This window comes from Manis javanica, chromosome 4 (genome assembly GCF_040802235.1).
Source record: "Manis javanica isolate MJ-LG chromosome 4, MJ_LKY, whole genome shotgun sequence".
In the NCBI taxonomy this organism is placed as follows: domain Eukaryota; kingdom Metazoa; phylum Chordata; class Mammalia; order Pholidota; family Manidae; genus Manis; species Manis javanica.
The window spans coordinates 171,771,559-171,798,195 of NC_133159.1; the positions used below are offsets into that span (position 1 = coordinate 171,771,559).

The 26,637-nt window shown below is 52.2% G+C and overlaps 1 protein-coding gene across 2 annotated transcripts; it reads left to right on the plus strand.

The window, feature by feature from the left end:
- The first annotated feature begins 1 nt into the window (after window position 1).
- AXIN2 (axin 2) lies at window positions 2–26,637 on the plus strand. 2 transcript variants are annotated; one of them, XM_036996919.2, is made up of 10 exons: window positions 2–818; window positions 8,406–8,546; window positions 16,066–16,168; window positions 18,494–18,634; window positions 18,719–19,197; window positions 19,419–19,610; window positions 19,912–20,145; window positions 20,390–20,485; window positions 21,725–21,892; window positions 25,135–26,637. In XM_036996919.2, exons 1-10 carry the CDS (start codon window positions 4–6, stop codon window positions 25,259–25,261), a joined length of 2,496 nt encoding a protein of 831 aa, XP_036852814.1. In that variant the 5' UTR covers window positions 2–3; the 3' UTR covers window positions 25,262–26,637. The 2 variants fall into 2 exon arrangements, with proteins under 2 accessions (XP_036852814.1, XP_036852816.1); XM_036996921.2 differs by lacking the exon at window positions 19,419–19,610.

The window sequence follows — 26,637 nt, forward strand, 5'->3', positions numbered from 1 at the left end:
ACCATGAGTAGCGCTGTATTGGTGACGCGCCTGCCAGACCCCAGCAGCAGCTTCCGAGAGGATGCCCCTAGGCCCCCAGTCCCAGGGGAGGAAGGGGAGACCCCACCATGCCAGCCCGGGCTGGGAAAGGGCCAGGCCACCAAACCCCTGCCTGTCTCCTCCAACGCAAGGCGGAACGAAGATGGGTTGGGGGAGCCCGAGGGACGGGCATCTCCGGATTCCCCTCTGACCAGGTGGACCAAGTCTTTGCACTCCTTGCTGGGCGATCAAGACGGTGCTTATCTCTTCCGGACTTTCCTGGAAAGGGAGAAATGTGTGGATACCTTAGACTTTTGGTTTGCCTGCAATGGATTCAGGCAGATGAACCTGAAGGATACCAAAACCTTACGAGTAGCCAAAGCGATCTACAAAAGGTACATTGAGAACAACAGCATTGTCTCCAAGCAGCTGAAGCCAGCCACCAGGACATACATCAGAGATGGCGTCAAGAGGCAGCAGATTGAGTCCATCATGTTTGACCAGGCACAGACCGAGATCCAGTCCATGATGGAGGAAAATGCCTACCAGATGTTTTTGACTTCTGATATATACCTCGAATATGTGAGGAGTGGGGGAGAGAACACAGCTTACATGAGTAATGGGGGCCTGGGGAGCCTGAAGGTCGTGTGTGGCTATCTGCCCACCTTGAATGAAGAAGAGGAGTGGACATGTGCAGACTTCAAGTGCAAACTTTCACCCACTGTGGTTGGCTTGTCCAGCAAAACTCTGAGGGCTACAGCGAGTGTGAGGTCCACGGAAACTGTTGAAAATGGATACAGGTAAGACTTTGGCAGAGGAGTGGGGGTGGAGGATGATACAGACCCTGTACATGCTTTGAGTTAAATAAGGTGGATGGCTGGATGGATAGCTGACAAAGGTCTGTTGAGAGCTAAGGGCACCTGGCTGTGAACCATGTGATCTTGCTCTTGTTTAAAGGGGGGAGAAGTGATGCACACACAGCCAAATACCTGCAGTCTTCTTGTGCTCACTTCAAACAGTGACAAGCAGTATTCATTAATGCGGGTTACTTATTATCCTAGGCCAGCCTTAGAAGGGGTTGAGAGAGGGAGAGGACAGCAGCTTTTGATGCCTCTGAGTCACCAAATACACACTAAGCACCAGTTTTAGAAGGGGTCATTCACCACTCATCAGTAGAGAGTGGAATTAATGTGGCTGGGGAGGCACAGAAAATGTGTGCGCTCATTGGATGTGGGGTAAGTGGGATATTCTGAACTTATGTGTTAAGATAAGAGTTTGCAATTGGTTTAACAACTGAGCTTGTGGTTCTCTTTGTAGATTTCATTATTTATCCAGCAAGAAACCCTCCTAACTAGGGAAAGTCCTGTGACTTTCCTAAATTAAGGATCCTTAGCTTTAGAGTCTGCTGCCATATTAATATAGGTTTTAAATGTTTCCAGCCTGAGGGTCAGACCTCAGTTGATTATTTTGTTGCTTAGGGCTGATGGAGAAGAGGTGTTGGCTGGCAGTGCTTTCCCCTTTTGAGGCTTCAAAGACACAGTTCTTTTCAGAATAGCCAAGTCTTAAGATTCAGACCTCCAGCTAGAATGAGTTTTTCTTTCTCTCCCCCCCTAAATAACCAAAATGAGATTGAGCCTCTTAATTCTAGGTTGCTGCTTACAGCATTCAGGGGAAGGGGGTGGTGGTGTGGGCAAATTGGTTGCTGTCTGGCGCACTTATCTTGATATGATTGTGCATTTCTCCATGTGTCAGGAACTCCATGTGTCAGGACAGGCTCCTGTGACTGCCTGTGTGGAGATTGCTCTCTCTCTGTAGGGTAGGGCCCCCAGTGTCCCCTAGCCGCAGGAAGGGCAGGGTAGCAGCCCTGACCGAGCCTAGAAGCAGTGCTTTAAGGGAGGGAACGGCTTGTTCGTAACCACCAGGGGGCGCCCTCCCAGCCTTGGAAGCCGACACTTCAGACATCTATCTGGTCGACACCTAACTGGAAACGGATTGGCTTTTGAAGGGATGCATAGGATCACGTGAAATGTATTTCCGGGAAATTTAAGCATTCAGTTGCAGATTGATTTGGAGGAAGATACTGGGTCTGGCCTCCATAGCTGGGCAGTCACGGGGCGCTGCCACTAAGGCCGGGCTGTCAGGTGAACCTTTGGGTAAACCCCTGGGGGCCTTGCTCTCCAAGCGGCAGTAGTGTAGCCGAGGCAGCTCAAGGCCTGTAGTAAGACTGCTTCTCCAGGAGCTTCCTGACAGTGGGCCCCTGTGCCTCTGGGGTCAGGACCCGGAGCGCCACCCTTATAAATAGCACTGTGTGTGGTGTTGGATGTCAGACAGGACCCTGCTGCGACCCCTCCCCATGGTGGGTGGGCAGTAGAGACCCAGCCTTGGTGTGGCCCTCCCCCTCCCACAGGCCTCAGCTGGGATATATTACTGGGATTAAATTTTTTGGAGATGACTCTTCTGAAGCTTTTGAGATCCTAGTGGCAGCAGCCAAAGAGCCTTAGTGTTTCCAGGGCGGCCTTCCTGGTTGTGAGCTGTGGGCCTAGTTAATATATAGGTGACATCTTTCAGCCGCCTCTTGAATTTCTATACTATATTCATGTGTGTTTTCTCCCACAGTTGGGTTGAAATGAAGTGTTTTACTGGACTCCATGAAGTGCATATGTCTTCACTGGGCATTTCAAAGACAATGTAAGGCACATCCAATTTCATTCTAACACGCAGGGTATTCGAATTTATGTGTGGTGTACTGGGAGGTGCGCTGAATTACACAAAGGCCTGAATTCCAGCCCTGTCCACCACTTGCTACCTGGGTTGAAGTCTTTCTGTACCCCGTGTACCTGTCTGTAAAACGAGTGGGTGCCATGCCTTGTGTTTATGTCATAGGCTGCTATTTGGATCCAAGTAATAAAGATGAAAGCCTTTTGTAAAGAAATGTTTTGAACAGATGTGAAGTGTTACCGTTAGTATAATTTCATAATGATAATAACTGAGTCTGTGAAAAGGGCAAGCAGGTGAGGATATCACTTTCGAAGAGAGACTTTGAAGTTTCATTAGAGTATTCCCCCTTGGCCTGCCTCAACTGTCTCTACTTGTTGGACTTAAGTCTGTCCTTGGGCTAGTCCTGGGGGTGCTAGGGATTTGTTCTAACTCTTTAAGTCTGCCCGCCCCTCCCAATACACTCACTCATCAAGTGAGGGACCTGGCATAGGAATGGGCTTCATAAGTCCTGTGAATAAAGGAATAACACAGAAAACACTAGCCCTGCGGAGGGCCTCCCTTCGTCACAGTCTTGGTAGCTGCAGGCCAAGAGCATACTGGCTAGTTTTCCAAGCCCTGTGTTTACCTTGAGCACTCAGAGGAGCCTCATTTTTAATGACTTGTTTGTGTCCTTACTGATTGGGTGTCAGTTTTAATATAAATAGTTGGAACGGAAGAGCAGGAATTACCCTCCATGGGAAGGACTCTGGTTTGCGAGTGCTTGAGTGGGATGCCTGTGCTTTTGATGGTCTCTATAAATAACCTAGAGCAAGAGTGATCTGGCGGGAGAAGCACGTGTAAAAACCCCAGCCACAGACACACACACAGTGCCGAGGTGTGTGGGGTGGGGGGGCTGTGGGATTAGGAGCTCAGCCCAGCATTTATTTTGGGAAGAAGACAGTGTTGGGTGCACAGAGCACTCCCTGTGCCCTGCCCTTTCTGCACCAGTCCTGGTACAGGCCCGCGCAAGGCGGGTCTTGTTTGTCTCCCATGGGACCCTCTGCCTTGGCCTCACTTAAAGACAGGCCAACCCAGCAGATGGCCCTCTGCTGGCTCCAAGTGCTTCCTGTTTTCTGAAAGAACTCGCTGATGAGACCCGTTTTTGTGCAAAGCCGTTGGAATCAAGCTTGGCTTCAATTATCAAAGAAAATGATGCCATAGGAAAGACATGCTGGAAGCAGCAGTCCACAATTAGAAGATGGAAGTTCTGATGAAGGCAGTTTGCTAAGATGTACTTGTAAAGTTTGCCTGCTTCCTAAAGGCCCAAGTTACCTAGTGCCATCTGAGTGCCAGGCCCATCACTGAATGCCCCTTACTGAATGCCCCTTGCTATGGCCTTGGAAAATGCTTGTTGAAGAGAGTGTGGCCCTCTGGGCAGTGACTTTGAGAGTAAATTGTCCGAGGGCCTCCAGAAAGCTCTGAACACACAGTCCTAGCAGAGAATACTTTTTAGGTTGCAGCAAATACTCAGGTTGCATTGTTTTGAGAGAGGACCCAGAATGAGGGCTCAAAGGTCAGTTCCATTGTGCTTTCTGGATGGAGGCTTTGCACTGGTGTGTAAGGAGGGGGCAGGGGCCACAGCATCTCATCAAGATAAGAGATAAGAATTGGCCCGGGGAAGCGGGGAAGGAGGGAGGGTAGCAAGCATTTCCCTTCCCTTAGGGCCCCTGGAGCCTCTGCTACCTGACAGCTGAAAGCTCTTTGTACACTGAAGTTGCAAACTAGGTCTGTGGATGCAGGCCCAATGCAAATTCTAGACCATAGGCCTCCACTCTCCCTAGGAATTTAAAATCCTTGCAGCAACTGGGAGCACAACAGTCCTGAAGAAATAATCAAAGCATCTGGGTACAATTACTGTAGCACGGTTGAGTTTCTTTCTGTGTATGTGTGTGTGTTTTGAAGTAATCACAAGAAAAGAGCTCTAATCCATCCTCTTAAAATTATGTGGTGATTTTGACAAAGTTCTGAATTCTTAAAAATTGAGTTTCTGTCTCTCCCCCACAACCCTGCCTCCTTCCTCTCTCTTCATCTTGCTACGATTGTAGGAAAATCCAAAGACTTTCTTGCAGTCAGCTGAGCTCAGAGTGGTATACTCCATTTTTAATTACTGTCACACAGTAGCCCTCTGTTTGGGAAGCAAGTTTATTTTGGGATCCATGTGTTTGACAATGAGCGCAAAGCTCTGAGGACACGTGGGATTGGAGTTTAGGTGCCTTTTTTGTGGGGGAGGGAGGAATTTCTATTGAGTCATTTTCTCCCTGAAGAGGCTGAATTATAACCGTTGAGTTTGGGACATTGTTGTGTTAATACCACAAAGATGGCCACACTGATGGGATGGAAAGAGTGAGTGCTGTTTAGGGCTGTCCTGGCCTTTTTGATCTTGTACTGTGCCTCTTAGACTCACGGAACTTTTCAGCCACCCATTTGGTGATCCCAGGTGAGGGTCAGCAAAGTTTGGCCTTTCTGCTGCATGCCACAAAGCACTCTCAGCACTGGGGAGACCCGTGAAGGAGATAGGTCGGGTCTGTGCCATCGTGGAATGTACAGTCTGGTTGCGCAGGACAGGTATTCAGCCTGCAAACACACCAACACTGTATGATAAGTCATGGTAAATGACCATGGCAGAAGAGAAGGACCGCGGAGCTTTGGGTGGGTGGGTGGGTGTTTGGAGCATAACCATGATCTCCCCAACTTACAGCCCACGTGTTAGACCCTTCAGAGAATGTAAGACCTTTGTGCTGATGGCCATGCTTGAACTGCATGATTTTTAGGTGGTTACCCCATGTCCATGGAGGCCACGATTTGTCTGTGGTCACTTAACTGGCCAGCAGCTAAGCCAGCACCAGCTCTGGGCCTCTTGATTTCCGTCCCTATCAACGGCTTGCAGAACTTATTACTGAGTTCCTGAGGGTAGAAAGGGACCCGGAAGAAGTTGCCTCATCCATCCTGCTTTGAGGCAGTGGCCCCACCCAAGCACCTCGGGTAGCGGGGAACCTTGAGCTGTTTTAAAGATGAGGTGATTCCATGACCTGCCCGTGCCCATTCCGTGGGTCCACTCTGTCCATTAAGATGTGCCTTCCTCTTTCTAACTTAGAAGCCCATGTCCTCTTACTCTGCCTTTAGTGACAATGCCAAACAAACCATCCATTCCCTCCTTTTGGGTTCCCTTATCAACTAAGAGACCTTTTACTAACTCATCCCTCATCCCTTCTCCAGAAAAACCTACCATCTTTCCTCTGCTCTCACCTCTCTCTAGCCCTGCTGCCTGGAAATCCCATACTGAGCACATGGGGACCAGTTCTAAGGCAAGGAAGATCTTGCCACCTTCATCTCATCATCATAAAACATCCTGGGAGGTGGTGAGACCTCTTGTTGTTAACAGAACAGGGCCAGAGTGTCCAAGTGACAGGTTAAGGCCACTCGGTCCAAGGTATTCAACGGGCTTAAGGGTGACGTTCCTCACTTGCACTTTCCAGTAGTTTCTATACCTATGTCACATTCCCAAGATCTGACTTGAGGTTCCAGCCTAGCTCAGTAAAACACAGTCACGGTGCCTGCTAACATCCAGCTGCTCCAGGCAGCCACATGTGGGGTCCACGTGCCCCCATCTCAGGCCCCTGCATGGGGCTCCATCACCTCCTTGGGCAGCAGACATTCCTTGAGCACCTACTGTGTGCTGGGGGTACAGCGGAGACACAACAAAGACCCCACCCAGACCATGTACTCAGTCAGTGGCAGTTCTCAGTCTTTATTAATGTCTGTCAACTGAGGTGTTGGGTTAGATAATGTCTCAGTTTCCTGCTGGTTCTAAAATGTTATGACTCAAAATGGAACTTTCCTTGTTTGTCACCCCAGCTAGAGTGCAAGCTCTCACAGACGTGAGTTGTCCCTTCCACCTTCTTTTCCATCCCCATGGCCCCCCGTTGAGGCCTTCACACCAAACCACGGCCGCAGCTGCCTGCCCACACCCGGCCCTCCTTCCAGTTCAACCTGATAACACAGCATGCGTCACTCGTGCTGCTGGGGTCACCCCGGGCCCCTCCTCTCCCTGCCCTTCTCTCACTGACCTGTCCAAGCCCCTCCTGCCCAGTCTCGGGAGGACCCTTCCTTTTCCCCCATCCTGAGGCCACCTCTCTGAATTCCTGCTCACCCATCAAGGTTCATCTTGCTTTCACCTGTCCCAGGGAGCTTCCCCCACCACCTCAGCCAGACATGTCCTCTCCATCGTTAGCTATACCAGGGTTACCTCTACCCAGTCACTCATCCAGTCTCTTATTCTAGAACTTTTTACAAGGTTGAGGCTAGTCTTGTTTTAGGAGGAAGAAGGAGAATTTGAGAGCCACATAAATCAGTCTCATGCCCAGTAGTCCCCAGTCTGTGATCTGGGGCAAGCTGCTGTCCTATGGGCCTAGCAAGGGTGCATCTGACAGCGGACAGTGCTTCTCGCCAGGGGTCTGGGAGGATTAAATGAGATGATGCGTGCAAAGGTGTGCCCCTCTGCCTGGGCCTCTGAGAACACCATGTCTGCCTCCCTCATGGTGCCCCCACTACCACCACCATGCCATGGGTGCCAGGAGACCAGAGACCCAGGCTGGATACACCCAGAGCCCTGCACACGAGCCCCGCAGACACATGCAGATGACTGCTTTGACCTTCTCTGGGCTCCTCTCATCTGCCAACCCAAGGTCATCTTTACAGACCAGCTGTAGTGGTCCAGCAGAATAGGTTCTCTTTTCTAAGCCTCTCCCTGCAACTCCAGGTGATTTCATCTGACTCAGTGGGCCAGTGGTGATGCCGGGGTCTTTGTAAAGGAGGACTCCTGCAGCCTAGGCTTCGTGGGCCTCTTCCCCCTGCTCCCCCCACTTAAGTCCCTCACTGGTGACACCAGAGGAACGCAGCCCAGCAGGGGACAGGCACACTGGTTGTTCTGGGAGATCAAGAGGGCGAAATGGGAGGCAGAGGCCACTGACACTAAAGGGCGGGAGACACTGGAGGAGGGGCTGGACCTTTCTTTGAAGCTGCTGTGCTGCTCATTTGAACCCTGCTGGCCTGGCCAGCCCTGGAGGAGGAGGCCGGGTGGGGGAAGGGCATGGCAGAGGCCCCACTCAGGGTGCAGTGGAAGCCCTACACGGTGTTCTCAACTTCTCTGTCACATCTGCCCAGCTCACTGGGCCCAGGGGTGACAGGAGAAGGCTGTGCCAGGCCTCTAGCTGTTTGAAGCTATGCTGGCAGACCCCTGATGCTTGAGATGTCCTGGGGCCCTGAAACTGCATTCTTCCAGGGCAGGAATGAGAGGGCACTTCACCTCCACTGCCTACCTCCTCTCTTCCACCCCTAAAGGAGTCTGTTCCATCCTCTGTAAGTGTGGCTAGCACTCCGAGGCTCCCCTGGGCTGCTGTGTGTTCCTCTGTCCCCCAGCAGGCCCGCTTTTGGCAATAGAGGACCCAGCCTCCTTTCTCCCCAGGCAGGTCTGTGGCTCAGCAGACCTCCCTCCTGGGGCCCCTGCCTCCGCCCAGGTGAACCGCTGGCCTGGGCAGCAGGTTAGCATTAGCAGGTGGGGGCTGTGCACCAGGTTGTCCTGGGCTTCCAGTGGGACTCAGCGATGCACTGCTGTTGTACTTCTCCTGCAGGTCCTTCAAGAGGAACGATCCTGTGAATCCATACCACGTGGGTTCGGGCTATGCCTTTGCACCAGCCACCAGCGCCAATGATAGCGAGATATCCAGTGACGCGCTGACTGATGATTCCATGTCCATGACAGACAGCAGCGTGTAAGTATTCAGGTGTCCCTGTCGTGTACATGGTTGGTAGTGTGACACCCTCAGGCAGGCTGGGAAGAGTCCTCAGCCATCCATCCTCACCTGGCTTTGCAAGGCCCACCTGTGTGTGTGTGGACATCTGCTTGGTAGGAGGGGAGGGTGCCGGTGGTGAGTGCTGGTTGAGGAGGTTAGTGGTGAGAGTTTGGGTGGTAAAGCTTAGAGCCTTGCAAGGGAAGTTGGGTGGCACCTTAGCAGAATAAACTTAAGTAAGGTAGAGATTAAAGTGAGTATCTGTAGATTTCTTGTGCTTAAAAACCCATCATCTGGTTGTCATACTGCCTGCCCTCCCCATGGACAGAAGTGCTTGGATGGTCTTAAATCCCATGTACCCCATCTGCAAACCAACAGGTGCCGTTAGAAGGATTCGTGTTGAGGTGTGCATTGTTCCTGGAGGACGAGGCATTGAAGAGGGGTCAGAAAGCCAGAGCTCTCTCAAGGGCCATCGTGTGTGACTGTAATGTTCCCTCTTGGTTGTGTTCACATGGACATCTTTCAGTTGAAAACTGTTGGCAGAGTGCCTACTGTGTGTCAGGTTCTACCACTGAGTAGGGGTTCTCTCCAAAGTTGTGCCTGATCTTAGATCTTCTGCAGATGGATGGATGACTTTGATTTCTGGAAACAGAGCAAGTCATCATGTGGTCAGTCTGATGAGGTCCGCAGGACATCCTGTGGGGTCTTGCTTTGCATTTTAAGTCATTCGAGGTCAGGCAATGGGGCTCCCTGGGTCGGTAGCAGGGAATCTGAGCCTCACTCATAGGGTGTGCGTGTGTGTGTGTGGTGGGCTGGGTATCCCCATCTCCTGCTGTCCTTTGAGATTCTGATCCAGAATACCTGAGGGACATAGAGTCTGGGTCACGGCAAAACTCCCCCTGAGCTTCTCCCCCAGCATCCGGTTGAGAAGCACCATTCTAGAGTTGGTCTTTGAAGGCTTCCCACACGTTTTGAAGTAGGTGTCTCTCCTGCCGCAGGAAGAATTTTGAAAAACAAACCCACTGAGGCTTTGAAGTTCTGCATAGAGATTCTCCTTTTCTGGACTGTCTATCTTTCCAGTTTGTTTGAAATTACCAGGTTGCTATTGGCCGATGTCCTGTGACTGGCCTGTGGCATGGAACCAGCTGGAAGGAAAGTGGATGAGGTTGGTTTAGAACTTGACTGTTCATGACTCCGGTGTCTTTTACTATGTTGTCTCAGATTCCCCTAATAGTAAAAGGAGAGAGAGATCCTTAAGGTGAAAGTTTCCATTTCAAAAAGGAATGGCATTTTGGCATTAGTGAAAAATAGAATTAAGAGTACACATCTTTCATCCAACATGGAAAAATGAAAGGTTCCACAGAAGTTTTCCATGTTGACCAAACTCTTTAATATCTATACTTGAAAAAGTTATACTTTGATGGACATAATTCTTAAAATAATAGGTTTTTGCTCTGCCTTTATTAAATAGTATTAGCCAGGCATAATTTATTTATTGATTCAAATAATTGATATCAGAATCTATTTTCATACTCTGTGGTAGTATCATTGCATAAAATACTCGGTCATATAAGACTGTCTACCCCTGTGTGTGCTTTTTAAAAATAGCTCCTCTTTTCTTTCTTGGTCTTTCTGCCTGCTTTGGCTTTTAAGTGCTACTGTCTGTGTGCTTGCGTTTAGCAGCATTTCTCCTTCAGCTGTTCTTCATCCGTGGGTTGCGTGGGAGTCTTAGCATTGTGTGTAGAATAGGAGTAAGTTGGATTTGAATGAGGGCATTGAGTGAATCTCCTAAGTCAAGTGTAGTTTACCTAAGACTCTCCCGCTTCTGTTTAGTGTTCTTCGAGACTGTTTTTGGCTTGCTTCCTGGCCCTTACTTGCATTTCAGTCCCCTTGTTGAGGTGTTACTCTGGGCTCATGAGGAAAGAACTTGGGTGTATTCCCCATACGTGTTTGAGCCTCACAAGATCCAACTAGGAAAGTAAGCAGACACCTCTGACTTTTACAGATGGGAAAGCAAGGCCCAGTGCTTCTGTAGCTACTCATGTCAGAGTCGGAACTCAAATCCAGGCCAGACCTAGGCCCCCCGTCCTTTGCCTGTTAATCCCTCCCCCACAAGCATGAAAATTTCCAACGTGAGATACATTATTAGGACCAGGTGATAATGAGCGGCTCCGAGTTCCTTTTATATTTTATTTTTTAGGGGTCACACTGCTCTTTCTATAGTAGGCCGGGGGAAAACTAGGAGGGAGGAGGTTCTAAGTTGCCCCCGCGTGCTCCCTTTACCCCTCTTTTATTGCCTTCCCAGAAGAAGAGCTTTCTCCATTTTATTTAGAGATGATGTTACATCTCCCTTTCCCCATCCAGCTACAGCCCTTCTGGACTTGAAGCTCGGGCAGGCCTCTGTCAGGGGTCAGGGAAGTCACCTTGTGAGCCGGCTGTTCCAGTGGGCAAGGACTAGCATGTGGGCCAGTCAAGTCCACTTTGATACTGGGAAGAAGGACAGGTCCCCCTGGAGCAACTGTCTCTTTGGGGCACAGCAGACACTTGGGTCCCAAGCTGTAGGCGCCCCCCACCCCCACCCCGGTGTAGCCACTACAGAGCGGTGATGAGCGTCACTGCCTCAGGAGATGACAGGAAGCTCGCAGACCCAGGGCCCTGGTGTTGGACCCTGACGTTGGCGTTGGGTGACTCTGAGGCTCCTTCCAGCCGAGTGGGCAGGTCCCCCAATGTGTCTGTCACAGCTGTACTCACTTGAGCATGTTTATTCCAACTGGGAGCACATTGCTCATCCATGTGGGATCACCCCCCTGGGAGCTGTTTGTCTAAGGCTATTTGCCTCACGCCTCCTGCTGTGGAGGACAGAGAGGTTCCTGGAATAAGAGCCCTTGGGTGGGGTGCATGTCCACGCTTTGGGGTTCCTGTGGGTCTCAAGAGGGTGGGCGCTGGGGGTCCCCGGGGCCCTCCCCACTCTCCTGCCCGACAGACTTGGCGTGCCTCGATAGCCCAGGCTCTGAGCCACTTTCTGGCCGGTCGGTCCTGGGTGTGTATGATCCACCCAGTGTTGGGCAGGTCACCCGGGATTCCCAGGGCTGGGATTAGACCCCTCTTCAGAGCTCTGCCAATTGTGGGCCTCGCACAGATGAGAGCACTGAGTGAGGGAGAAATAAAGTGTGTGGGGGATGAAAAGCTGAACTGAATCGCTTTCAGCCCATTGTTCATCCGGGGAAGCTCAGAGGGGATAAGAGGGTAGCAGGCTCCTTTGAAATTTCCTTGAACCAGTGAATAGGAGCGCCCCATAAAGCATGAAAAGAGCCCTGGCCAGTTCTCCTTGTCACAATGGCTGGCTCAGGCTGCAAGGGGGGCTGCCAGGGGCTGGGGAGCGGTGCTGGCGGCCCCGCTGGGCGTTGGGGCGGGGACGGGCTGGGGAGGGGGGAGAGAGGGTCGCAGGCGGCCTTCAATAGACTCCAGAAGGTTGGAGTTCATTAGACACAAGCCTGGGGAGGCAATCGTCTCATTTGCGACAGAACCAATTAAGTCCCGGGGGCCTTTGCAAGAGGCCCAAGTGGAAGTTGGGCAGAGCTGGCTCGCACTGGGTCATTCTGGGAGCTGCACACGGAGCTTTGAAGAAATCATTGCCTTCTCCAAAGCCCTCTGCTGACTCCTGTTTTGCTGCTAAGTAAAAAGCCCTGTTAACATGGCTGGGGATTTGGGTTTTCATACTAGGCCTCTGAGAGGCTGTTTTATGAGGGTGTTACTCAGAGACCTACATTCTTGGAGGAATAACTTTTTAACTTTTTTTTTTTTTTTTTTTGTAAATTAAGCTGCTATACTTCCAGAAAAGTCCCTTGGAGGGATGGGGGTCGAAAGGCTGTAGGGCCATTCCAGGGACCATCAGGCCTAGGGGGATGAAGTCGGTGGGACTGGAAACCTCTGAAACTGCAGGTTCTTGCTGCCCAAGTGTGGCTTCTGTCGGAAGTGGCCAGGTGCTGTGAAAGCTATGTCCATGGCAAGGAATCATGTCTGTCTCTTCTTTTTGCACAGAGCTGCTCTTAGAGTCTAGATCGGCTTGATTTGTGGGTTGCTTCTGCTCTGGGTGTCACATGATCACAAGATGCTTTCCTTGTGTTTCACGCAGAGGGTGGCACAGGTTATTTAATTTATTTATTTGTATTTCCTTATATCTTACGGGGTTTACTTTGGACATCAGGGAAAGCATCCGAGCGAACTTCAAATATTATCTCATCTTACAAACCAGGCTTTTGATGTTGGCTGTGATCAGAGACTGCCTTCTGAGTGGTTGCCAAATGAAAATATGAGTGGATGCGTGTGTCTGCTCTTACAGAGCCTCCAGAAAATGACATTCAGGTTAGGCTGGGCACGGCGGAGGCAAAAGGCTAAGCTAATTGGCTTTAGGTGAAATGGCAGCTAAGTGGAGTCCACATGTCAGGACCAGCGCTCCCCAGAAACAGCTGGCCCAGCAGCGGGCTTGTTAGCTGAAATGTTTATGATCGAAGGAGACTGGACAGGGCACTCTTTGGCTCAGAGTTCTGAGCAGCCAGGAAACTGATAATGGACTTTCAGAGCCTGATTGAAAAGAAGAGAGGCCCCCTTCTGGAATGAGGGGCTGTGGGCTGTCTTGGACGAAGATTCTTGGCTGGGGGGAAGTAAAGCCGCATCTCCATGAAGGCACCTGTTAAACCTCTTTGAGCCTCTGTGAGTTGAAGTCTCCCTTTTCTGCCCTGACCAGAAGTTTCCTTTCCTGTAGCAGCTGCTTCACCTGCCAGGGTAGGCAGGTGGGCAGATGGGCGTGGGATGTGCTTAACCAGTCATTAATTCCTCACCCGTATCTCCCTCCCCACAGTTCTCTCTTCTTTCTTTTACCTTCCATGGAAAAAGAAAAAGTGGTATAAAGGCCTTACCACTGGTGTCCTTCTGGGAACAGAAAAGATCGAAGGCTATCAAAGGACACTGAGGGCAGAGGCCTGGAGGGATGGGGGCCCCTGGGACTCCTGAAGTGTGTGTCATCAGAGGCATCTGTGGGATGCTTGATTCCTGTCCCCCAAGATTCTCAGGAGGAGGCCTGGAGCAGAGCCATTTACCCTGAATAAATCCCTGGAAGAGTTGCTGGTCAGGAGCTGGGCTGCTTAGGCCAGCATGGGACCCAGTCTGTGGGACCTCCCTCTGTCACCCCCACCCTACATCGTGCCTCCACTGTGATCTGCACTGTGCCTTGGGAACCACCTGCCCTGCCCCACAGCCAGTGAGTGAGTGGTGGTAGAGGGCTTTCTAGAATGTTCCCCACATCTTCCACTCACCCCGTCAGAATGTCAGGTGACTTGTGGGGCTGAAGAAGTGGTGCCCCCATGTTCATGCCCTCAGGAGGCTTTCTCCTCCAGGGGTTCGAGTGCAGGGAAGGACACGCATTTTCTGGGGTCCAGCAATGGCTTGGATTTGGGTCCTGGATCCGGCTGCAACTGATTGACTCCAGGGAGTGACAGAGCATCTCTGGTCATCTATAAGATGTGGTGAATTGGGCTTTTTGTGAGAATGAAGTTGGATTATGTATCAAGTATGTCTAACTCACAGGAGGACTTGTACACAGGGGCTGGCCTTGGGTTGGGGTCAGTCACTGGGTGTGGAATTTGGTAACGGTCAAGCCAGTCACGTTCATGGAAACCCAGTTTTTCCCATGTCTTATGAACGATCCTACGATGGAACATTGAGTTTTGGTAAATTCGCTCCTGGTGGTGCAGCCATTTCGGGACTTAGAACCTTTGATCATACGTGGCCTTTGAGGGCCGAGTCAAGTCCTAGGAGGCAGTCTGAGAGCTTTGCTGGCACTGGTCAGCAGCTCTCGCCCTTCTGCAGCGCCTGCGTGCGGTCCGCTCTCAGCCCGTCTCGGACAGAACTCGCACGTGGGTGGACGCCTTTGCTGCAGATACTGATCTGTTCTCTCCTGAATCCTCCATACGATTATCCCTGTTGTGCTTCTTAACCAAGGTTTGGCTAACAGATCACTGATCTATTGATCTACCGTGATCTGCACCATCCCGCAGGGGCCTTATTCTGTGGCCTGGATCAGTGGACTTATGGAAAATGCAGCTATGCAGTGTTCTAGGGCATTACAGATAAGGAGCTCGAGGTCATACAGTTACCCCTGGCTGCTCCTGCGTATTTTTAGGCACAGCTGCTGATGAGCCAAAGATGTTTTTCTTCCCTCTACCCTGTGATGAACAGAGCACCAGGGAAAGGGAAATAACCAAATACCTAATTTCAATATTTACAGTCTCCAAGTATGATGCAGGATGGAAATGTGGGAGCCCTGAGGCTTTTATAAATAAGTGGCTTCCAGAAGAAAGAAATAGTTATACCTTGACCATTCCACTGCTTTCAAGACCAAAATTCCTTTAAAAAAAAAAAAAGTAGCAACTCCAGGTCATGTTTCCAGTGAAAAGGAACTGGGGTGGAGGACATAGGGGTGCATACTGCCTTCCGGTCTTTGCTCACAGGTCACCTTCACAGTGAGGTGAAGGCGGAGAGGCTCTCTTGAGCGCAGGGCCCACAGGAGCTGGAGCCCCACCCCCAGCACCATTTAAAATGGCAACTCCCTGCCCGACCCCAGCAGTCCCTTCTCCCCGTTTACTGTGGTGTATTTAATCATGGCACTTAGGTCCTGCTAACATACTGTAGATTTTGCTTGTTTATTTCTGCTTATGGGCTGTGCTACCCCATCAGCTTCGTAAGGAAAGTTGTCTGCATTTTTATCCCCTTCCTTCACTGCTGTCTTGCCCAGTGCCTGGAACAAGGTCTGGCACATAGCAGGGACTCAAATATTTGAATGAATTGCACAGAAGACCATATAATAAGGGCTTTCCCTTATGCCCACAGAGGTCATGCATCTTTGAGAATTTGTTGGTTGGGGGTGCTAGGGTTTGGAGCTAAAGGAAGGAAGGAAGGTAAAGATACCCCTGTGGTAATCTGGTGGTTGACTTGGAGAATTACATGTACCTTCCCTAATGCCTGGCCTCACCCTCTGTGGGTCTGGTCCTGTCCCTGCTATATTTTGCCCTAGTCCAGGCCATGAGGCCCCAGTTTCCTGATTTGGGGTAATACTTGGCAGTGGTAACAGACTGTAGGGAGCACCGAAGGGACCTTAGAATGTCCTATTTGGAGAGCTTTCACTCGGCCTGGGCTGGCTGGAGTGTGACCCGGTTCTAAGGCAGGGGCCCAAGGGAGGAGCTCACCAAGCTCTTTGCAAGGTGATGATCCTGAATCTGAGAGGGAGCCAAGCTCCCAAAGATGACTGACGGCAGGTTTAGCAGCTTGATCTCAGATTGCTGTTTCCCGTGGGAACAGCCGTGGCATGGGGACGGGTGGTGGCACATTCACATGGAGGCATGTGGCCTTGTCCACTGGTGGGATCACAGGATAGCTTGTGAGCCCGCAGTGTGCTGAAAGCATCCTCAGGAGCCTGTGGGTTCTGTCTTTTCTCTTTTCTTAGAGATGGAATCCCTCCTTACCGTGTGGGGAGTAAGAAACAGCTCCAGCGAGAAATGCATCGCAGTGTGAAGGCCAATGGTCAAGTGTCTCTACCTCATTTCCCGGTGAGTAGAGTCTGGACGGAGAGGCGGCCGCAATGAGCTCTGAAGACAAGGGCTGGGAGGCGGAGGGGGGAGGCACAGGACAGGTAGGAGCAGCAGCCTGGGGTCTGCTAGAGGGAAAGGAGGGGAGGGGGGAGCCAGGCAAGAGGCGCTCTGTGGTTCCATGTGACCCTGAGCAGAGCAAAGCTCTGAAGATGACATACTTAAACATTCACATTTTCTCAGTTCAGCAAGAAAATTCTCTACGAGAAAAAAGTAGGCTGTTCCTTCCCAGAAAGCAAGAAATAGTTGGAGATAATCCGTGTTCTCACTGGGTTCCCACTAGAATGTAAGCCCCCTGAGGGCAGGGAGTTTTGTCTGTTCTGTAAGTTCCCATCCACAGAGGAATGGGACCTAGCACATAATGGGTGCCTAGTAAATCTTGTGGATTGAATGGATGAATGAGGACACCAGAGGAGTCCCCGCTGCCTACGGAAGGAAGATGATGTCCCTGGGGCATTCTCCTTGAGTGGACTGCGCGGCTCTGTCCTCTCAGTCGTCCACTCATCTGTCTGCTTGGCCATTCCTCCTGCTGACCTCTGAAGCCTGCAGGACAGCTGTTCTGTTTTTTCCAACCCAGAACTTGGCCTAGTCCCTGCTGTGGAGTCTGCACCGAATGAGTGCTCACCAAAAGAAGTGTTTGGGATTGAAGGGCCCATGAGCACTGGCTTCCAGTGATTGAGATGAGAGGCCAGCATGGTGGGGAAGGACTTTCTGGGACCTCCCCTTCTGTTTCCAAATCTGGGAGGGCAGCCAGCCCCTGTGGGCCCTGTGCTCAAGAGGGCCTCTCCACCTGCATTTCAGGAGCTGTGCATCATACACTGAGAACCAGGTTGCAAGCAGACTGTTCCTTAGGGAGGGAAAGAGAGTGCCCAGCTAAGAGTGGCATCTCTGTTTATGACTCCTTCCTGCCAGCTTCACAGAATCTAATCGGTCCTTCAGTTATGTTGCATTTAGAAAACAAACACATCACTTTGCTAATCTGTGTTGCATTAGTGCATGAATTGTTGGCGGAGCAGTTCCTCTCCAAAAGCACCTCACATGGTCCAGGGCTGACTTAATCTTGTCCTAAATTAGCATATTAAGGTTGTTTTGGGTTGCCTCCAGCATCCCCTCTTCAGTAACAATACACCCATATACAGCAATATTGATTATACCAATTTTTTTTGGCTGGACGGGGGAGGCATGTGTGCTAATCAAAGTTCGACTGCCCAAGCTTGTAAATTAGATGATCTTGTCCTGGGGTGCGCAAATCGACTTTCTCCACAAGGCAGCGCTTTGATCGGGGGCCACCTGGAGCTGGCCCTGTGAGAAGGCCGTCTCCCACAGAGGGGGCCCTCCGCTCCCCTCCCTCGGGTCTGCCGCTAAGTTGTTGCCGTGGCCAGGCCCACTCATGGCGGGAAAGGCAGGCCTTTGCAGGCCGGCTTATGCTGCCCCCACCCCACCCCTAAGGAAAGGGCAAAGCAAGAGGGCGATGAGGAAGGAGGGGGCAGGGAGGACAGAAAGCCAGGCAGTAGGAGTCCTTTGCGCCTGCTGCTGTTGGCCGGCGTCCCTGGTGCCTTTTTACATTCAGTACCCGATTTGGAGATGTTCCCTTCTCCCGGTAGATCAGCTTCCGGCAGCCGGACTCAGCAGTGTTCTGCTACTAGCCTGCAGCATCTTCCTTCATTTTCTGTACAAAGAGATGGGGAGGAGGGGTGGAGAGAAACGAGGGGGATCCAGGACAGTGTTGAGACAACACCACCTCAAAGGTGCACGGTGTGAGGCCGGGAAATAAATTACCACTCCTTCTGATCTGGCCGTGGGACTCCCTTTTCTCTCTCTTTTTTTTTCCCTTTTCCAACCCCCCACCTCCTTTCCAATCTTATTTTTGCTAATTTCCAACTCCCTTTCTGTTGAGACTCTACTTTTTATTCCTTGGGTTGGTCTCCCCCGGCTCCCCCCACCTCAGAGGGCTGCCTTTTTTTTGATGTTTGACAACAGTCTTTGAAGATTTTCTACTTCAGAGTAACTACTGATGGGTGGTTGTACTACAGAGAGAACAAGCAGGGCCTCTCGGAGTGCGACCAACTGCTCCTGCCCAAGGCAAACGCTGGTGGGGACCGTGGCTCTCCATGAGGCCGCGGCGCTGGCGCATAAAACTCCGGAGCAGCCTGGGCCGCCACGCTGTCCGCGCTCTGCCTGGACGTGGAGCCACTGTGCGCCTGGCCGGGCCCGGCAGCTCCGGCCGGCCAACCTGGCGCTGGCCTGCTGACCACGCCTCGCCTCCTCCCTCCCCGCTTCATGTAGAGAACCCACCGCCTGCCCAAGGAGATGACCCCTGTGGAACCAGCCACCTTCGCGGCCGAGCTCATCTCCAGGCTGGAGAAGCTGAAGCTGGAGCTGGACAGCCGCCACAGCCTGGAGGAGTGGCTGCAGCAGATCCGAGAGGTAGCTGGGCTCTGCCCCTCCCCGGGCTGGTCCCCTGGACCCACCTGCTTACTGAGCCGCTGCCCCCTCCGCCTTCCCTGCCAGGATGAAGAGAAGGAGGGCTCCGAGCTAGCACCCGCCCCACACCCCCTCTCCCTCCTGCCCTCGGGCAGCTGTGAGGAGGACCCGCAGACCATTCTGGACGACCACCTGTCCAGGGTCCTCAAGACGCCTGGCTGCCAGTCCCCCGGCGTGGGCCGCTACAGCCCAGGGTCCTGCTCCCCCGACCACCGCCACCAGCCGCACCACCCGCCCCTCCCGCCTGGGGGCAGGCTGCCCCCCGCCGCTGCCTTGCCGGCCAGTTGCCCCCTCGGGGCCCGGGGCTTCGTGACCAAGCAGACGACAAAGCATGTCCACCACCACTACATCCACCATCACGCTGTCCCCAAAACCAAGGAGGAGATTGAGGCAGAGGCCACACAGAGAGTGCACTGTCTCTGCGCCAGGGGCGCCGACTATTACTGCTACTCAAAGTGCAAGAGCCACCCCAGGGCTCCGGAGCCCGTGCTGGCAGAGCAGCTGGGGTAAGTGTCGGACAGACCAGAGTTGGGGCATCTCTGTAGCCAGAGCCCTGGGCATGTGGGAGGTAAGGTCAGAGGTCACAGGCATTTACTCCAGGGCAGGGCACAGGGCGGGTGGGGCGCGGGGAGCACGTGCTCCCCACCATCTGCCACACTGCGCTGTGGGAGGATCCCAGAGATGTAACGGGGTCTCTGGGGTGGGTGTGGGTCTCGGTTCCCCGCAGCAGCAGAGGCAGCGCCCTGCCCAAACGCAGCGGGAAAGGCATGGAGCCCGGCCTGGCCTTGCCGGCCAGGGAAGGAGGGGCCCCAGGCGGAGCTGGGGCGCTGCAGCTTCCCGGGGAGGAAGGGGACAGGTCGCAGGACGTCTGGCAGTGGATGCTGGAGAGTGAGCGGCAGAGCAAGCCCAAGCCCCATAGGTAAACACCGCTGCCGCCGCGGGCCACAGGCAGTCACCGCGGGGGTACCGTGGGGATGGCTATTTTTGCAACTGGCCGAAAACAAATGTGACTATTTGCTCTGCCATCTTAATATTAAACATTGGACTGAGCAGACCACAAAAATGCCGTGTTTTGGCAACACCCCCTGTTCATGTTATGGCAGAGTTATATTTTTCTCCTCTCCCTGAAAGCAGAATAGAGACTTTTCTATTGAAGTCACATTTTCCAGTTTTTCTAACCCAATTTCTTTCCCTCTGCTTTCTCCTTGCTCCTTGTTCAGTGCCCAAAGCACGAAAAAGGCCCACCCTGTAGAGCCTGCCCGCACCTCCCCAGCCGAGCGAGCCAGCCGGCACCACCTGTGGGGAGGCAGCAGCGGGCACCCCCGTGCCACCCCCCGAGCCCACCCATTTACCCAGGACCCTGTGATGCCTCCCTTGACCCCCCCCAACACCCTGGCCCAGCTGGAGGAGGCCTGCCGCAGGCTGGCCGAGGTGTCGAAGCCCCCAAAGCAGCGGTGAGTGGGAGAGGCGTCAGAGGTGAGGGGCAGCCCAGTACCGGGCTCCTGTGGGGCTCAGGATGACTGTTCCCAGGATGCCTTACCGGCCTCCAGGAGCCCCTGTTAACACGTGGTCTTGGGTGGGTGTCCCCACAGATAGAAGTTGGATCGGTGTCTCTTCAGGAGGCCACAGAGAGTGGTTTTCTGTCTGCTTCCCATTTGCCCTGGGGCCAGGAGGCTGACCTCTGAATCTTCCGCTCAGGTGCTGTGCAGCCAGTCAACAGAGGGACCGGAACTACTCAGCCACTGGTCAGGCTGGAGCCATGCCCTTCTCCAACCCAGTCCTGGCTTCAGAAGAGTGAGTGTCTGCCCGGCATTGTTGAGATCCGCCCAGCAGTTGACATTTCAGGATATTCACTCCCTGTTGTTGAGAATTTTGAAAACTTTCTTTAGTATATAAAATCACCTTGGTTTTAATGTTAGCAGCAAGGAACATTTAACACAGAGATGCTGCCACAAATTAGGATCCTGAAAATCCTGCCTGTTTTGAGAAATGCATCATGACTTGTACACAAGTGTCCCTTCCTGACATGGTGGGCGGTGTCAGGGTTCCTGGGCACACACTAATCAAAAGCTGGGACATGAGGCCATTAGCAGATGAGTAAATGGGACCACAGACCCGGATGGAAATGTTGCCCCTATTCGGCTTGCACATTAGCAAGTTAGCAACATCTTTGTGTCACACTGAACAGGATGGAGGAAAGCTGATTTCTCCTCCATTATGGAGATGGAGACAGGCACCTTTGTTGTTTTGCTTGGAGCAAACAGCCTATCTTCCCCAATTGTGCCATGATTCTTTCTGTAAATTTACAGTCTTGCAAAGTGGACAGAGAAGCCTGGCTTCATTTAATTACAGGATGGTGCATTTAAAGAGAAATCTGCTGCTGCGATCTACAGTGGTCTAAATGATTGAAGTTCTCTTTCTTAGCTTCTTCATCTTGAGCAGTGAGCAATGTTTGAAGACCTGAATGAGCCACCACCCTGGACCCTTTTGTTTTGATTGGTTGATCTTAAGCCTACCAGCTATCTAGACCTGCAGCATTTTTCTTTAAAGCCATTCTAACCAACTGGGACTAAATAGGGGAGTTGAAATGACTCTGCGCTACTCCTCTGGTGGGCTCTGGCATCCAAGGTTATGCCATCCCAGAAGGTGCTTGGGGTTTGTCTCTGCAGGGTTCCCTGACTGGGAAGAGTGCCCCTGCGGCTCCCTGGTAGACTCTCTTCTCTTCTCTTCATTGGCAGCACCTCATTTGTGCCAACCTGAAACACTGCTCAGTCCACCCATTGGTAGTGAAGGAAACAACAGCAGTTTGTACAACCAAAGGGAAATTGTCCTTCCCTGTGTGCCCCATGCAGGCGACCTGGGGTTGATTGTGTGTCCACTAGAGGTGGCTGACACTCAAGCCCCCTTTGAACTTACAGCTGCAGCCACATTTTATTTCTGTGGGCAGTGTGTAGAGAGGCTGTGTGTATGCATGCACGCACGCACCTGCTGCCCTCAAATGCTGAACTTAACCACATTCTGTCTTATTTTCAGTCACAAAGAGCCAAAGAAGCTGGCAGGGGTCCCCGTGCTCCAGGCCAGCGAGCTGGTCGTTACTTACTTTTTCTGTGGAGAAGAAATTCCATACAGGAGGATGCTGAAAGCCCCGAGCTTGACCCTGGGCCACTTTAAAGAGCAGCTCAGCAAAAAGGGAAATTATAGGTAAGAGTCCTATGGCTTCTTGCTCCAAAGTTTGTTTGCTCAGAACCAAGAGCTAGAGCCCTTCCATGGCCTGGGCAGATCTGGGAAGGCTTGGGGGGCTCTCAGGAAGCCCCAGGGAGGCCATGGAGTGGGCTGCCCGACGCTTTGTTCTTGCTCTTCTGCTCTGTCCCCTCGCCACCAACAGAGACAGCACAGTGGCAGGGAGGGCGCTGCGGCCTCATGGGGAACGGGACTGAGGGGAGGGGCGCTCAGGGGAGCTGGGTTTGGGCCGTTTTGTGGAGGTTCTGCCTGAAAGGGAGAGAGGTGTGAGGAGACAGACAGACAGACAGACCGACTAGGAGACTGGAGGCTACCCTCCTGGCGTGGGTCGAGGAGAGACTGTCCGCACAGAAGGCTTGGGGACTGGCAGAGACCACTGCCTGGACATGGAGGCTGACTTCTCACTCAGCCTGTCTGCCTGAAGAACGGCCTCACTCTGTGTGACGGGGCACGTGAAGCAGGAATGCGCTGTTGTCTGTACCAGAGCAGGGGTGGGACCCGCGGGTGGGCACCGGGTAGAAGGGGCTGGCTGCCCTTCCTGCTGGCCTCACCGCCTGCCCCACCGCCGGGCCTCAGGGAGGGAACGTGTCCTCTGGCCGGCCGGCCTTTCCCATCTGCAGCGGAAATGCCAGCCCTGGGCCAGTTCCTGGTCACTCTCCCCTTACGGGGCAGATGACAACTCCACGGTAGTTTGCTCAGCATCCTACCTGTGCCTCTGGATGGCCTTCATCCCAAGGGAATATGTGGGTTCTGCTCCTGGACCCAGGTGAGTCCACCTCTGGTTCCCTGAGACCCACAGGTCCCCACCTGGGAGCTGGTCTGGACAGGGGCCCAGAGGGATTCCTTCTTGGAGGAGGGATGGGGTTTAGGGGCTGGGACCCTGTAGGCGACTGAGAGCAGGGTGTGGAGCTGGGCTCGGCTCTTCCTTCCACACCTGGGCAGAGACAGTTCTGAGAATGTATCCAAGGGCATGGGGAACGGGCCTGGCTGCGCTGCTGCTGTTTTTTTATCCTGAACAGACACAAGGTGAAACTAATTACACAAGTGTGCCCCTCCAGGGATTCATTTTGATCTCAGCTTTGACTCAGCTGGGCTTTGAGTGGAACTGCAGGTGACCTTCAGGGGAGAAGGGCCGCAGAGCGCCAAGCAGAGGCTGCAGGGGAGGCTCCACACTCAGCTGCTCCGGCCACATCTGGCTCTGATTTCTTTTTTTCTAAGGCACACTTAATAAGCCTCTTTGAAGCCCCGGCCTCCCCTTTAATGCACAAAGACTTGCACAAATGGTTGACTCTCAGATTCTTTGCTGATTGGGTCAGGCTGTGGCAAGGCCCTTCCAGCCGCTGCTTCGCCCTACGCTTGCTCTCCGGGCCAGAGCTGCACCCACTGCCCTCCTGAATGGGGGGCACAGGCTGTCCTGCCTCGCCCTTCCATCGGGGCTGGTGCTCCCACATTTAGTTCGCATGCCCACCCCTCCACCCCAGAGTAAAAAAACCCAGCAAGGAAGGGGCTGTGGAGTGGGCGCCTGAGCTGTGTTGAGTAATCTCAGCATGGCAGGGGTTCAGGAGAACAGCCCCTCCAGACGTGCCAGACGCTATTGGTGCCAGATGTCAGAAGAAAGCAAAGTTTGCCACATAAAGCATGTTGCAGTGGAAAAGCCCGTTTCTTGGAGAAAATGAAGGCAGCACAGTGTGTTTGAAGTCTTGGGGGTGGGGCCGAGGGAATGCTGCCTCTCTCCTCTCTGGAAGAGGTTGCAATTATGTAAAAGGTCATTGTGTGTTTGCTTGGAGATGCTGTGGAAGCCCAGGTTGGTAAAACCCCAGGCGGGTTGGGGCTGGGGGCAGAGCGGCATACTGAGGGTGGTGTCAGAATGTGAGCCTCTTACTTGGAAAAGTACCTTTTTCCCACTGTCTGGGGTCTCCTGTGCACAGGGTTCCCACCCCCCAACTTTCCCACCGTCTCTCAGGCTCCCCCGAGCTCTCTGCCCTCACCACGCACCCCCAACACTGCCCCTTTAAAGGCAAGCTGTCCACCGATTCTGTGGCTCAGCTGGGAATGCTAAAAACAAAGAACCTTGACTAAACCCAGCTGTTTCACTTCATTTAGCCTTATCTCCTAAGAAAGTATTTGGCTTGCCTTCATTAAAGAGCAAAGAAATTTAGCTCTGAGCAGGCGGAGTTTTTTTTTTAAGAGAAAAGACAAAAACAACCATCCTAACCTTGAGACACAATTAAACTTTTAGAGAGGCTGTCCCCCTCCCCCAGGGGACTGTGACCTTCCCTCTGAGTGGCCTTTATTGGCTGGAAGTGACAGCTTGCGGGAGCGAGTTTAATCGGCCTGAGGGGCCTTCCTTGCTGTGGGCTGGGAAGGAAGAGACCTCAGCTTGGTTCCTGGGAAGGGGCTCCGGAGCAGCCGGCTTGGGGACAGCACTTGTTTCTAAATGTGATTCTGAGAGAGGCTGGTCATTGACGTCCAGACAATTAAACTGACTTAGAAGAGAGGGGCCTGGGATGGGATGAAAGACCCTTTAATCAGCAAACGACCCTGGAGGGTGGTATGGGACAGGAGGAAGGGAGAGAAACAGGGAGGAGTGGGGAGCCAGGACTGTTCCCAGTCCTGGGGAGGAAGGTTGGCCTGGCTGCCTTCTGCAGTGGCCACAGAAGGAACAGCCTGTCCATGGCCGTGCCAGACGCTGGCCGGAGAATTGGCATATGGGCACTGGAGGATGGGACAGGCAAGAGGTGTCGGCCTTCCACAGACTTGAACAGGGTCAGGGTGGCTGAGTCTGGGGTCTCTGTCAGGGACCCTTTATGGTCACTGCTGCAGATGAACTCCCGGCATGCTTTCTCCTCCCATCCCCCACTGCCACCCCCTTAAAAATGGGGAGGAAGAAGCAGCCCTACTCTGCCAAGTGTGGACGTGTGTGTCAGGACAGCAGCGGCTCCGGGCTGAAGAGAGCACTTCTGAGCTGTTGCGGGTGGGAAGCCACCCAGCCTGCCACTCACGGGGCACCTGCCTCACTTCCCTCCCAAGACACGAGGCCAGCCCCCTGTTGCCGTCTCAGAGCAGATGGGCGGGGTTAGCACACACGCCTCTCGTGACAGAATCCTCAAGATACCGCGATCCTCAGTGGTGACGTGCCTTTCTTTTAAACGAGAGCAAAATGCCAGTTTACCAAGATGGTTTTTTTGGGTTTTCCTTTTAAGGTACTACTTCAAAAAAGCAAGCGACGAGTTTGCCTGTGGAGCCGTTTTTGAGGAGATCTGGGACGATGAGACGGTGCTGCCCATGTACGAAGGCAGGATCCTGGGCAAAGTGGAGAGAATCGATTGAGCCTTTTGGGGCTGGCTTTGGCCAACCATGGGGCCGAAGCCCTCGTGGCCCGTCTCAGACGTGAGCGACTGCAGTAGACCATTTTGAAGGAGAACTAAACCAATGAAGAAGACAAAGTCTAGGGAAGAATTGGCCCCTTGGCCTTTGGGGAGGGTGGGGGGAGGTTGGATTTCATTATTCATGCGCTGGGTACTGAGATAAGAAAAGCCTGAACTATTTATTAAAAACATGACCACTCTTGGCTGTTGAAGATGCTGACTATCTGAGAGACTGCCATACATAATATATGACTTCCTAGGGATCTGAAATCCATAAACTAAGAGAAACTGTGTATAGCTTACCTGAACAGGAATCCTTACTGATATTTATTGAACAGTTGACTCCTCTATCCCCAGTTTATGGATATGCTGCTTTAAACACGGAGGGGGGGGAGAGGAAGTTGTAATTGTTCCATCTAGGAGTTGGGCTAGGAGTGCATTAATGAGTCCTTCCTTAAAAGAGGAATTATTATGCTTTGCCCTGCGTTTCTCCAAGTGAAGATAGACTCTCTTAAATGGTGCCCTACCATTGACACATGCAGAAATTGGTGCATTTTTTCCGTGTGCTGCTCTATTTTGTCATAAAAATCTTGGGAGTTGACTTAACATCGCAACACCGCCACTGTTTTGGGGTCATCATGTTGGATGGGATGATCCGTTGTGCAGGAGGGAGCCTCGTTTTGAGGGCCCCAGCTTCATCCAGTAACTTCTTGTAGTTCCCCCCAAGGCCCACTGCCCAGTCGCTGAGGCCTGCTGGAACCTTGTGTTTTAGCATGTGCTTTTATTGAAATAAGAATTCCTTGGAGGTTTTTTTAAAATTGGTCTTTGGACAACAGCCATTCTGGAAGCTTCCCCCACCACCACCCCACCCCAAAGAAGTGGACAGTTATGGGAAGACTGAGCAGCACCCTTTCCTCCAGACCTTCGTTTTGACGTTCGGGTTTTTGTGTTAAGTTAATGTGTACATTCTGTTTGCCATTGTTACTTGTACTATCCATCTGTATATATCGTTCGGCAAGAGAATATTAAGCCACTATCTCTAGTGCTTGACGTTAAATAAGTACAGTACCTGTACCTGCACGGCATCCCAGCCTGTGTATGTCGCCCTGTATTGAGGGCTCAAGCTTTCCCTTTTTTTTGGAAAGGGGTTTATGTACAAATATATTTTATGCCTTTTTATTACAAGTCTTGTACTCAATGACTTTTGCCATGGCATTTTGTTCTACTTATACTGTAAATTATGCATTATAAAGAGTTCATTTAAGGAAAATTACTTGGTACATTAATTATTGTAATTAAGAGATGTAGCCTTTATTAAAATTTTATATTTTTCAAAAA

Bases quoted from the DNA above. Each gene is read 5' to 3' on its own strand.
- AXIN2 (XM_036996919.2), top strand. From the start codon at position 4: ATGAGTAGCGCTGTATTGGTGACGCGCCTGCCAGACCCCAGCAGCAGC. The intron at 819-8,405 runs GTAAGACTTTGG...CTTCTCCTGCAG, and splicing joins ACTGTTGAAAATGGATACAG to GTCCTTCAAGAGGAACGATC. The intron at 20,486-21,724 runs GTGAGTGTCTGC...TCTTATTTTCAG, and splicing joins CCAGTCCTGGCTTCAGAAGA to TCACAAAGAGCCAAAGAAGC.